General features: G+C 37.4%; 1 protein-coding gene across 1 annotated transcript; it reads left to right on the top strand.

Moving 5' to 3' along the window:
- Nucleotides 1–3,591: 3,591 nt before the first annotated feature.
- On the top strand, nt 3,592–12,284 carry LOC110921243 (DNA repair protein REV1). Its single transcript, XM_022165531.2, has 22 exons — nt 3,592–3,946; nt 4,370–4,514; nt 4,631–4,746; nt 4,848–4,924; nt 5,010–5,404; nt 5,822–5,962; nt 6,073–6,205; nt 6,275–6,363; nt 6,441–6,491; nt 6,585–6,788; nt 7,048–7,167; nt 7,267–7,359; nt 7,431–7,490; nt 7,589–7,675; nt 8,482–8,562; nt 8,648–8,720; nt 8,787–8,855; nt 8,954–9,022; nt 9,938–10,207; nt 11,047–11,566; nt 11,663–11,723; nt 11,935–12,284. The coding sequence occupies exons 1-22, from the start codon at nt 3,735–3,737 to the stop codon at nt 11,974–11,976; spliced, it is 3,108 nt and encodes a 1,035-aa protein (XP_022021223.1). The 5' UTR covers nt 3,592–3,734; the 3' UTR covers nt 11,977–12,284.
- Nucleotides 12,285–13,368: the final 1,084 nt, after the last annotated feature.

Raw genomic sequence — 13,368 nt, 5'->3', positions numbered from 1 at the left:
TTTAAGAGCCATACTACTAATAAACTTTGCATCACGACTAACGGCACCCCCTAGGAGTTTCACACCCCGCACCGGCCTCCCAATCCCCTAAGGGAATAAGCCCTCCTGAACCTTTACACCATTACAGGTTGGCCAGAAAACTTCAGTTTTCTTTATATTAAGTTGAAGCCCTAAGGAAGGACCCTCAGCTCTGATGATATCTAAAGCATTAGCCACTTGGGTGGCATCTCCAATAAGCGTTCCGTCATCTAGGTACCAGGCGTGAAATAGAAGTTTGCAGTGATCCCTTATACGGTGAACAAGGGGGTGTAGAACAAGGGCAAAAAGGAGGGGCCCCAAGGGGTCCCCCTGCTGAACGCCAGTAGTAGACCAAATATACTCATCCCCCACATATAATCTAGCTGGTTGACCTTATAAAAAATCGACCCACGTAGAAATAGAATGACACCTTTTCCTTACCTCGTACAGTAGGCTGTCCTATCAACCAAATTAAAAGCGTTCGAAAAATCAACAGTAAGCATAGCAAGCGACCCATCTTGGTGGTACTCATCAAGGAACCTGTTCGCACTATGAAGAACGGCCTCTGCCCCACACGAAATCCCTACCCCAAACTGGAATCGCCAAGGTATTTGGCCATCTCCTTCCCAACACCTTTCATGGCCACCTTGGAGATCACCCTCCTCCAAATCGACCCAACAACGATAGGCCTAATCCCATTATCCGGTTTGAGAAGAGGTGTAAGAGGACCAGAAGCAACAAACTCCGCCAGACTCCTCGGGCACCTCCCCCCCCCAAGCACAAATTAACCATAGTTGAAGTAGCCCAAAGCAGGCTATCAGCAATCACAGACCCCTCCCCACAAAAAAACATCTAAAAGATGTTGGGCCCTTAAGCCATCTCTCCCGCACGATGTTCCTTTGGGGAAAGATTTAATACACCCGAGCACACAATCGGGCTCCACCACAAGAGGAGACTCGGAAGGCAAGGAGGCAGGCATGGAATGAAGGGGCATACATGGGTGCTTAGCCACTAAAGCCTCCAGAGTATTCTTATTGAGAGGGGCGACCCCCGAGGAGCATAAAACCTTAACCGCTGAAGTGAAATGACCATCAGCAACCTTACGTAAACATTGTTTCACATTGGTCCCCCACACTCATTATCATTCTCGGTGCCCTTTTTGATTCCATCCATAACCCCCCTCGAGGGTTGATCAAACAACGACTGGACAAGAGTGGCAAAACCCTCACGATCACCCCACTGAGCCAAAGACCGCAGGATGCTAAGGCATTGGCCCGTCTTCCTATTGCCCGACCTCTTGTCCTGACGACCAACAGGCTTGAACACCCGCAAGGTGCAACGTGGTAATATCAAAAGTCGAACCCATGCCTCAACAGAATCAGGCATAGCAACCACCTTGTTCAAAGCTGCAGTTAAGACTTCGGCAAATGCCATACGACAACTAAGGGGGATACTCTTAACAGTCTTGATGGGGAGAGAGAAAACACGGTCAAACAAAGCAATATCTACACCCAACTCTTCCGACGAGGTATCAACGTTTTCAACACTGGGTCTAGTGATGCCAACAATAAAACCCTGTTCATCTCTCTCACCTGGCACAAACCGAATAACCTTATCCTCATGGTGGCACGCCCGACTGAAAGCATGAAGGCACATACACTCACCACATAACCATTGTCCGGACACCCTAAAAGCTTCACAAACAGAGGCAAAAAGATTAAGATCGTCAGCAATTGCACATCTCAAAGAATCTTTCCTCTCGTCTGAGCCCAAATGGTGACTCTTGATATGTGCCATTAACCTTGGGAATCCCTTAGCCCCCACCAAGCCATCGGGGCAACAATAAAACCGACGGAAAGGACACGGCCATGAACCGCTACCATTAGAACCAACCATAACAAAACTAAGTAAGCGGAGTCGACACTTAGATAATGTCGCGTACGCCACCACCAATAAAGAAAACCCAACCCAAAAGAAATCGCAGCTGATAGGTCAAAAGGAAATTGAACCGCTACGCTAAAAAACCCCGAAAAAATCACCCAGGCATTTCGTCAAACACCTTGCGTGCGAAGAAGAAAACCATTAAATAGAGAAAACGAGGATCAGAATCGTGAGGCTATATTTCAATTCATAAAAAACCACAAACCTGCTATCAATACATTCAAAATATTCCTTCTTTTACCTCCTGGTGAGTTCATACATGTAGGATCGTGAAACGACCTAACGAGTCGATCAGAAGAGTGCTCAGACTGAATCAGAGGCGGAATTCATTGATTCAGTCTTTGTTTAGCTTGTTAAACATTGGAAATACTATTTACTGTCTCTTGTATATATCAGAACGCGATTACAGGCTTGGAGACACCTCGACAGCACCTCGGCGTCGGAAAACAGAACTGAACAATTGCTACTGATTCCGCTCAGACTAACCCTATATATACATCTTCTGATTCTGCTTGAACATGTTTCAAGCGGAATCTCAACATACATTTTCGAGCGGAATCTGTTCTATACATTTGGAGCGGAATCAGTCGATTATGTGATTTCGCTTGAAATGACCATGTGTCATTTCAAGCGGAATCACCCTTGATTCTCACTTTTTTATTTTACGTGCACTGTACAATCAGTTCTAAACTAAGACTCGAACGAAGATGAAGTCGACAGACAACTGCACCAACAATACAACAGGGTATCAACAGATGAATCGGAAATCACCAATCTGTTTCCTATGGGATGATCAAACTTTGAAGCAAAATCAAGAGAAAAAAATAGAAAAAAGTTCATTGAGACAAAAAGATCGAACAGTTGGTGTGCACAAAAAATTTGAACAAACTCAGTTAGAAACAGATGACATAAATGGAATCTAGAGGACAAAACGACATTTGGGGAAAGATTTGACAACTGCAAGATTCATTGCAGATGACGTAAAAATGAAATTTGAAGTTTGAACAAACGAATTCAAATAACTGTGAATTCGGTGATCAACATTACCTCTCTGTTTAAATCAAATAACTGATTTGATTCCTCTCTTCTCTCTCTCTTTACCGGTGTCATCTTCGGCAATTCTGTAACTCATATTCCGGCGAATCTATGGTGGAATTCAAGCATTGAACAATCAAAAGTTTCCGATGACTTCGTAAACGTTACGGCGACTGATTTTACCGGTTGATTTCTGATCTGTTTTCCGGCGACGAAGGTGAACGACGGAAGGTGAACCGCGGAAGGTGGTGGTGGAAAGTGGCTGCGGTGGAAGGTGGAGGAGGCGGCGGCGACGCTAAGGTGAAAGGCGGCGGCAACTGGAGTGGTGGAGGAGGGGTGGTGGATGAGAAGGAGGATGTGTGCTAGAGTTTGTGTTGTGGATCTGTGATTTAGGTAGGTAAAAAGAAAGGGAAGAAGATGTTTGAAGAGGTTAGAAGACCCTTTTCTACATCTGCACCAAAAAGAGGTCAGGCAGACCTTTTTAAATGAAATATCTTCTAGGAACCAAACAATCTGCAGACTTAAACGTCTGCGCGTGGTCTGCGTGACACAGAAATAAGAGGAGAAGAAGAGTTTTTTCAAGAAAAATAACACCCCCTAATAGTTGACTTCCCCTGCACGCTTAATAGTTGGGACAGTTGAGCAACCTAGTGACCCGACCCGAGTAAAATCTGAAAAGAGGAACAGAACAGTGTCTCGTCTCCCTGTTGAATGCTGCAAGTGTTGCGCGCCAAAAAAGAATGAGTTTGCATTCTGCAAAATCAGGTTCCAGTTCGAAGAGAAGCTTCAATTCAACAAATAGCAATCAATCTGGCTCTTCTAACAAGAACAAGAAGAAGAAGAAGAGAGACGGAGACAGTGGACAAAAAACCCTAGGTATGGCTTGGGGTTCCAATTCTCGATCTTCCTCTCATTCATCCTTTCGAAGCTCACCGTTCACCGATTTCGGCAGGTACTTTCTTGCTTTCAACCTTCTTTTACATAGAATATGTAGTATAATTGTTAGAATCCGGTAATTTGTATTAAACATCTCTAGAAATGACCTAAGATTTGACATATTTGTGGAAAATAGAGTATCATTGACCTTGTTATTAATATGTATTATAATTATTCAATTAGGTCATATGTTTATATACACGAGGACATCGTTTGCGATTGTTCGTTTAAATAACTTATCATTTTTATGATCATTAAGCAGATAAGCACTTTTGAGTGTTTGGATGAAGAAAAGTGTTTATGCTTATCTAGTTGTTTTAGTGTGAAATAACCTGTTTGTAAATTACAAGTTTCTCTTTAGGAATTACGATGCAATAAAGTCGTTTTTACTAAGCTGTTTTGTATATCCATAATGATGAAGTTGTCTTTTGGGCTTTAGTTATATGGCGGTTAAGAACAGGAAGCTACATGAGCAGTTTGACGCTGAAGCTTCAACTTCATCTCATGGCGGTTCTGGCTCTAAGAAACCTCTATTTCATGGGGTTTCTATTTTTGTTGATGGATATACTGTTCCTTCTAGTCAGGTTTGCATTTGTTTTGGTTATTTCATTATTCGGTATAATCGTAATCAGTTTCCAAATAAACGTAAATCAGTTTTTGTTAATCTGTCACGTTAATAGTGAAAACTGAAAACTTTTAGGAGTTGCGTGGTTACATGTTAAAGCATGGAGGAAGGTTTGAAAATTATTTTTCAAGGCAGCGTGTTACTCATATAATATGTAGTAATCTTCCTGACAGCAAAGTCAAGAATTTAAGGTCCAAATCATCTCCCTTAAGCTTATTCTGTCTTTTATTTTATTTTTATATTACCTTTTCCGAAGACATACGGCTGTTATTATTGGTAATAAATGTTATAGGTCCTTTAGTCGCGGGCTTCCAGTAGTGAAACCTACATGGGTGTTGGATTCTGTTGCAGCCGATAAGCTGTTAAGCTGTAAGTTTTACCAAGTTATTTTAAAGTTCCTTAGAATATGATAAGTTGTTTTTAAGCTACATTGTTTATTATATATAATGTGTAGGGGTTCCGTACCAACTTGATCAGCTAGCTAGTGAAACCAACCAACCGAAGTTGTCAGCATTTTTAGGTTCGAGTAGCAACTTGGTACCGTGTGATCCTGCAAATGCCCCCATGACTTCGGATGTTATTATTTCTGAAGTAGGTGACTCTACAGAAGATATAAAGCAACCCAATCACGAATTTGAATTTCTTGAGCATGATATTTGTGATGAAGCAAAAGATGAGGAACCAACTTGTAGTAATGAATCTGAAAACAATGTTGCTGAAACGAATGAAGGCAGCTGTTGCTCAGATATTCAAAATACTACCGAATCTTTATCGATGATTTCAGGCTCTAGATCTAACAAGGGTCATTCAACTTCTTTTGACCCAAATTTTGTAGAGACTTACTTTAAGGTGAGGAGGGTGATACAATATTATAGTTAGTTCATTTTGTCATTCATAAATCTATTATCTGTCGTTCTATCTGATTTCCAATATATCAAGGGAAAACTAACCTTTTCCTGACTGCATGTAATAGAAGCGAACTGTGAACCTTTTCCTGAATTTAGCAACTAACTTTAAATTTAGCTTTCTTTAAAAGACGTCTTTTCAAAGTGTATATGTAACCATGTTTTGCATGTGTAATTTAATGTGGCGGTGGCGGGTGGCATGCATCAAATACATTTTCTGAGCAAAACGAAAGAAAGTGAAAGCGAAAATAGAAAAAATGAAATGAATGACTATAACGTTATATCTTTATTCTTAAATCTTCAGTCTGTTGTCTATTTACATATAATGTTATTCTTATTTCTTGTTTTTTTGGTGTAACAGAATTCTAGACTACACTTCATTGGTACTTGGAGAAATCGGTACCGCAAACGCTTTCATAATTCATCTGATGAGTTTAGATCATCAAGCTGTATTAGTGCTTCGTCTTCATGTCAAAGAAAAACAATTATTCATATCGACATGGTATTCCAACTTTCTTTGTGTGTAGGGTGGGCTACCCAATAATTAACCGGAACAATTTTTTTCTCTTGGTTCAAAAGTTGTATATATGTACTAACAATATTACTTTTCAGGATTGTTTTTTTGTGTCAGTAGTAATCAGGAATCGTCCTGAACTATGGGATAAACCAGTTGCTGTTTGTCATTCTGATAATCCTCGTGGGACCTCTGAAATATCATCAGCCAACTATCCTGCACGAGATCATGGTTAGTTAACTTAGTTCATGTAATCTGCTAGTTTTTATGAACCCTAAGTGGTGCTTTGTGTGTTTGTAGGAGTTAGGGCTGGAATCTTTGTTAGAGCTGCTAAAGCATGTTGTCCTCACCTTGTTATTGTTCCTTATGACTTTGAAGCTTATGAGGAGGTTCGTTTACCGATGTCCCTTCTACTATTATTAGGGTCTTCATTTATGTTCTGAATACATTAACGGCATGTATTCAGGTGGCTGATCAGTTCTATAGCATATTGCATAAGCACTGCAACAAAGTGCAGGTTTATTTCTGGATTATAACATTAGAGATCGTTTTATTTTATTTTGTATATTAGTTATATATGTATTGGTTTCACCATTGTTGCTGGATGCAGGCCATGAGTTGTGATGAAGCAATTTTAGACATTTCAGACTTAGATGTCGATGATCCTGAAATTTTAGCTTCATTAATAAGAAAAGAAATATTTGATGCCACAAGATGTACTGCAAGTGTCGGAATATCGAACAATATTCTTATGGCTCGGTTAGCTACCAAAAGCGCCAAGCCAAACGGTCAATGCTACCTTCCTCCTGAGAAGGTATGTGCTTATAACGTGTGAACAGTTGTTATCTAATTGGTTATTTAGGGTAAAATGACCAAAATACCCTCATGTGGGGTCCACTTGGTCAGATTTAACCATGAAAACTAACTGAGTTAGGGCTAAAGGACATAACGTGCAAGGGTTTGCAAACATCGAGTACGCTTTTTGTACTTTTTGAAGTTAAAGGACATAGTTTGCAATCTGGTGTCAACATAAAGGACTTTTTTTGTAATTTACTCTCCGGTTTTTGTTTCAGGTGAATGATTTTTTAACGGAACTTCCAGTTAAGGCACTGCCAGGTATCGGTCGTGCTTTAGAGGAGAAATTGAAAGGGAGACGTGTTACCACGTGTGGAGAGTTACGCATGATATCCAAGGTTCGTTTTATGTGTTTATGCAATTTTAATTATTCATTTTGAAAAATATATAATTAGCTGCCTGTAATATATAATTTCAATTCTTTTTGTTGTTTTCAGGAATCTCTACAAAAGGAATTTGGACAGAAAACTGGTGACATGCTATGGAATTACTCTAGGGGGATAGATAATCGTTCTGTTGGCATCATTCAGGTATTAAAAGGTCATGTAGTTTGGTTATTCCTTTTAAAGTGGGTCCCTCATATGCTCGTTTATTAATGCAGGAAAGCAAGTCTGTAGGTGCTGACGTAAATTGGGGTGTAAGGTTCAAAGACTTGAAAGATGTTAGTAGACCAACTCTGTGAATTTGTGATAACCAAAAGGATTAATTAGTTTTAAAGAAAACCAAAAGCCAAAAACTATTATCATTTTCTGATTTCAGAGCCAAGTTTTTCTTCTGAGCCTATGCAAGGAGGTATGTTTGCGTCTACATGGATGTGGAGTACGCGGACGCACTTTCACTCTTAAGGTTATATCTAGTTGGTTATTTTTATGGACAAATTATTTAGAGTTAATTACTGTTTTCGTCCCTGTGGTTTGTCAAAAATCACTATTTCAGTCCATTAGTTTAAAAATTGCGATTTCAGTCCCTGTGGTTTCACTTTCGTAACTATTTCCGTCCACCTCGTAACCATTTCAGTCGCTGTACTAGCAGAATAAATGGATTGAAATGGTTACGAAAGTGAAACCACAGGGACTGAAATGGTTACAAAAGGGAAACCACAGGGACTGAAATCACAAATTTTAAACTAATGGACTGAAATAGTGATTTTTGACAAACCACCGGGACGAAAACAGTAATTAACTCAATTATTTATATATATATAGATGAGGATCATTATATAACGCTATTTATTGCGAGAACAAAAATAACAACTATAAATCACTAAATTTTGTGATTTAAGGTTCATATTTTTTTAATTTTATGTTTCTTACATTCATATGTGTATGATATATACATAAAAAAACCATATATTTTTACCTACACATAGCCTACATACATGTAGCTAATTTAACCTACACATAACCTACATATGTGTAGGTTATATAAAAACAGAAAATTATTCATATTTTGTTTTGAATTCTAGTGTGAGAAACAATAAATCTTACATTTGTAACATTTTCATTTACTTTTTAGGCTTTTAGGATTGAAGAAATGGGTTACTCATTTTGTTCCGCGTGTTCTCGCAATATTTAGTGTTCTGCATAGAACATTCCCCTATATATATATATATATGTATGTATATATTGACACTTGTGAACATGATAATGTAGGTGAAAAAGAGAAGGACTGATGAAGAGCCGGTAAAGTATATGGGCTGTGGGGACTGTGACAATCTCAGTCATTCGTTGACAGTAGCTACTGATTGATCCCTTTTTTAACTTATTTTTTAAACATATGCTTTCCATATTCTGGGTTGAAAAAATGGTATTTCATCAGGTTCCCATGGCTACTGATGACATGGATGTTCTTCAGAGGATAACTAAACAGCTCTTCAGTCATTTTCATATTGGTAAGACAGTTAGTCTAGTAGTATTCGTGGAGAACTACGCGTAATATTTATAGACTTTTTTCGCAGATGTTACGGAGATACGTGGAGTTGGCCTGCATGTTACAAAACTTGAAAGTGCAGACAATTTTAAGCAAGGTATTCTTGCAATAGCATCTCATTTGTGACTCATTATTAACTTTTTATTTTTTAGTTTAATTAAATTGGCATCGTTTTCTTATCATGTGGCTGTGAAGGGAATGAAAAGAGCTCTATTCGTTCTTGGCTTGCATCTAAGCCACCGTCTAAAGAAAAGAAAAATAAAGGTACTTTTCTTTTTGCATGTGATCATGTTAAAAATATTAAACACTTGATTATGCATAATTTTGAGAATTTTAGAAATTCAGTGTCCTTGCTATCTTTTGTCACCTCTATTGCACCAAACATGTATTATTTGGAAAATGTTTACACTAAATTTATATTAACTTCTATGCATGCACCATATTTCTACATCGATTTTTTCTACACTAGATAATTTGTATTTACGCATTAATTTTCTTTGGTTAAATTATTTTATTTATAAAATTGTTATCAAATTTTTTTATATTATGTTATACGCACTGTTGCAGAAATCGGCCTAGGCGGCCGATTAATCGGCGCCTAGGCGCTAGGCGGTCACTTACTGCCTAATTTTGAGCTAGGCGGTCAATTAATCGGTCATGGTCAAAAATCGGTCAAAATCGGTCCTAGGCGGTCAAAAATCGGATTAATCGGACAATATTAGTCGGTCAAAATCGGTCCTAGGCTGTCAAAATTGGTCAAAATCGGTCAAAATCGAACCATACTATCTGAAACTTGAAGTATTTATGTGAATTTTGAAGTATTATTTTTATATTATTGGGTATATATATATATAATTTTGAAAAAATACATACAAAAATCCCATTCCGATTAATCCCGATTAATCCCTAGGCTGTACCTCACCGCCCGACTAGCGCCTTCTACAACATTGGTTATACGTAACTAAATATTTAATCAACTTATTGGTAAAAATGACAAATTAATAATAAAAGAACTTAAAAACCATATTCAATATGATTCTCACTATTAAGGTTTCAATGAGATTATCTTAATAGTATATTTTTTCATAAATTAGTTTCTTTCTGTCTGATGTTGAATATTCAATGCTGTAATGATTTATTTTGTAGACCATAAGCTTATTAATAGTCTATATATTGTAGATACAAAAGAGCAAATTGGTGGTCCACACCATCATCAGCCAAGAAGTAATTCAGTTGTCGGTAACTTTATCTCCAATCGGGAAGCTAATAATGGTTCAGATGTCCCACCATTAAGTGATCTTGACGCTGATGTTCTTGAGAGTCTTCCTCCTGAAATATTTTCTGAAATAAATGATTTGTACGGCGGAAAGCTAAATGATTTTATTTCAAAGCACAGGTTCAAAAGTACTGGTGTTGGCACTTCTTCTATTTCGCCTGGAAACGTTGAAGGTAAATTCTAGCTGTGGCAAAAATGAGCCGGGTTAAGTAACGGGTCAAAACGGGTTAATTCAGCTAGGGGTGCTAAACTGGTCGTGTTCGTGGGTTGGCGGGTTTAACCCTACCCGAACACAAAAATCATATCATACATATGAACCCGAACATGACCCGAGTATTCACGGGTTGACCCGAATGCGGCCCGTTTAACCCGATTTTTTTCTTCTGCAAATTAAGATATTAAAATTAAAATTTACTACAAAAAGGCTACATATTGCGAGAACCGTGAGAACGAATGAAAATACCAATCAAAACCAATTTTTTTAATACAAACCTCATTGTAATTAAGATACAACATCAAAAACAAGAATTTACAACATCAAACAATTCATTTCCCCTATCAAAATCACTCTTATTTGATTTTTTACACGTGTAAATTTTCTTTATTTACGAATTCACGTAAATTTAAACGTGTATTAAATTTCTAACATTGTATTCGAATAATATTGTATTCGAATAATAATGATAAGTGTAAAAAAATTGAATTTGAATTGTTTTTGACTAAGTTCTCGCGGTTTTTTTCATTTGTTCTCACGGTTCTCACAATATTTAGCGTTCTCATTTACACTTATCATTATTATTCACTGGTTAAACGCCGGAAATATGCGCAGAGATGACTTGCATTGTTTTTCTGTTCATTTATTCAGTGAAACACACTCTTATAAGTAGCTATATTTCTTTTAATTATTATGGAATACATAATTATGAGACTAAGTAAATTGTAAACCCATATTACTATTGGAGACTATACCTATTTTAAAAAAAAATTCTAACATATATGTTAATCTTTGAAGGGGCTAGACCACAATCAGAACCAGAAACAGTATCAGAAAATATTGCTGCTGCTTCAACTTCACTAAATATTGATATAATGCCATCATCATTGAGTCAACTAGATCCATCCGTTTTACAACAACTCCCTGAAGAAATAAGAAACGACATTACTGGCATTCTTCCCGCACACCGAGACCCACAAATACAGTCTCATAACCATCTCGTGGATCAGGCCAAACTAACAGATGATGATAGCTCAAGCCACCTACTTTGGGCGGGGGACCCGCCACAATGGGTTGCGAAGTTTAAGTCAAGTGATTCTCAGATATTAAGATTTTTTTCAGATACGTATAGTGGATTCAGGTGTTTATCATCAGTGTTATTAAAAAGTGTTTCTGCAAATGTGGTATGTGGTGGCGGAAGCACCGTTGATTGTGATGATAGCATCAGTTTGTTATGCCAGCTTTTGAAAGAATATGCAGATCTGAAATTGGAATCAGACCTTGAGGAGATACACACGTGTTTTCGTCTTTTGAGAAGGTACATATATAAAATTTAATGTTATGAAATCTGGAACATATACACACAATGTTTTTCATTTAAATAGCTGTAACTTCTCATTGGTTGTTGCATCAGGTTGAGTGGCAAGTCTAAACTTTTCTTACAAGTGTATAACACATCTCTTCCACACCTTCAGGTAATATGTTTCCATATGCATGTCGTAAAAGATTATTGAAATGACGAAATATCAAATTTGTGCGTTAACTGTAATAATAGAATGAGATTGGTTGGGGGGGGGGGGGGGGTTGGATTTGCTTATTCAACCGACTTACCCGCAGCTCAGTTTTTTCTTTGTTCATAGAAGTAATCTGTCTTTTTTTTTTTTTTTTTTTGGAATGGAACAATAGACGGCTGTGAGTGAAAAATATGGCGGAAGTCTCTGCATTTAAGGTTGAAGATGATATTTTTTGAAGATCATGGATAAAAGATGTAATCCGAGACAGCATCAGACGTCTGTTTTTTATTCTTTTTCTTTTGTTAAAAGTTAATAGTGTATAGAAATAATCTTTTTAAAGAAGTAGGTCAAGGTATATATCTTATTAATTAGTTAGTGTATACAGTATACCTTTAGGTTATCACAAGTTCATTTCCACTAGACTTTTGTACTTATTTTGTCTTTATGGATGTGCTTCATTGATGTGTGAAAGTACTATTTTTCATTGAGATATGATTCAAATATAAAACGTTTTTATCGGTCTGATTATTTAATGGTTCTGATTTACCTTTTTGTTTCTTAATAATAATCATTAACTTTTTTTGTGAATCATGGTTTCTCTTGTCCTCATAGTTTCCAGTTCTAACTTCTACATAGGTTGAAGTCTTCAAAAAACACCGCTAACCAAAATATTGGTCTTGATAATAGGTAAATTGTTGTTACATGTTATTTGCTTTTACTCGATTTACGTAATGATATTCATCCTATATAGAGAGAGAGTGTAAAATACAATAGTTCTTATTGTATGTCGCGTACACGAGTAGGAGATTGAGACGCGTGTCATTCCATATTTTTTTTATAACGTGCGTGATTATATATATAACGTACGTAATTAGGGTTTGGAACAACCCATGCTAATTTTCATGTTTGGGGGCATGCGGCTTTTGATTTTTTATAACGTGCGTAATTATACATTATAATGTGTATAATTATGTAATAACATGTGTAATTATGCTTTATAACGTGCGTAATTATGGAAATAACGTGCGTGGTTAGGGTTTAACTCAAGCCATGCGTAATTATGCATTATAACGTGCGTAATAATGCAATAACATGAGTAATTATATTAAGTTAATTACTATTGTGCCACCGCGTTCAATTGAAGGCCTAGGGTAGGTTAAATGTGCTGTGGAGATGCTCGCGTACGCCTCACACGATAAGCACTCTTGTACGTTAACTGCCCCCTTCCCCTCTCTCTCTCTCTCTTTCTCTCTCTCTCTCTCTCTATATATATATATATATATATAGGGAGGGGCTCATGCGAGAACCACCCTTATTGTGAGAACCTTGAGAACCAATGTGAACACAACCTAAAATAGCTAAAAAACCTAAAAAAACCTAACCCCCCCCTCCCCAAGCTAACCCCCCCCCCTCCCCCACCCCCCAAAAACCTAACCCCCCCCCCCCCCCCAAGCTAAAATGCTAAAAACTAAACCCCCAAAAAACCTAAAAAATCTTAAAAAATTAAAAAAAATCAAAAATTTTTTTTAATATTTTTTATGCTCAAATCGCTACTTTTAGTGGCCCAAAAAATTTTTTTTTTTGGCTTCGAAAAGTAGCGATTTTT

Source organism: Helianthus annuus, chromosome 4 (genome assembly GCF_002127325.2).
Source record: "Helianthus annuus cultivar XRQ/B chromosome 4, HanXRQr2.0-SUNRISE, whole genome shotgun sequence".
NCBI lineage: Eukaryota > Viridiplantae > Streptophyta > Magnoliopsida > Asterales > Asteraceae > Helianthus > Helianthus annuus.
The sequence above is the reverse complement of the archived record's forward strand: the minus strand, read 5'-3'. Positions and strand labels throughout refer to the sequence as shown.

Excerpts from the sequence above, each read along its gene's own strand:
- LOC110921243 (XM_022165531.2), top strand. The coding sequence starts at position 3,735 with ATGAGTTTGCATTCTGCAAAATCAGGTTCCAGTTCGAAGAGAAGCTTC. Across the intron at positions 7,168-7,266 it reads AGTTACGCATGATATCCAAG|GAATCTCTACAAAAGGAATT; the intron begins GTTCGTTTTATG and ends TGTTGTTTTCAG. Across the intron at positions 7,491-7,588 it reads GGTTCAAAGACTTGAAAGAT|AGCCAAGTTTTTCTTCTGAG; the intron begins GTTAGTAGACCA and ends TTCTGATTTCAG.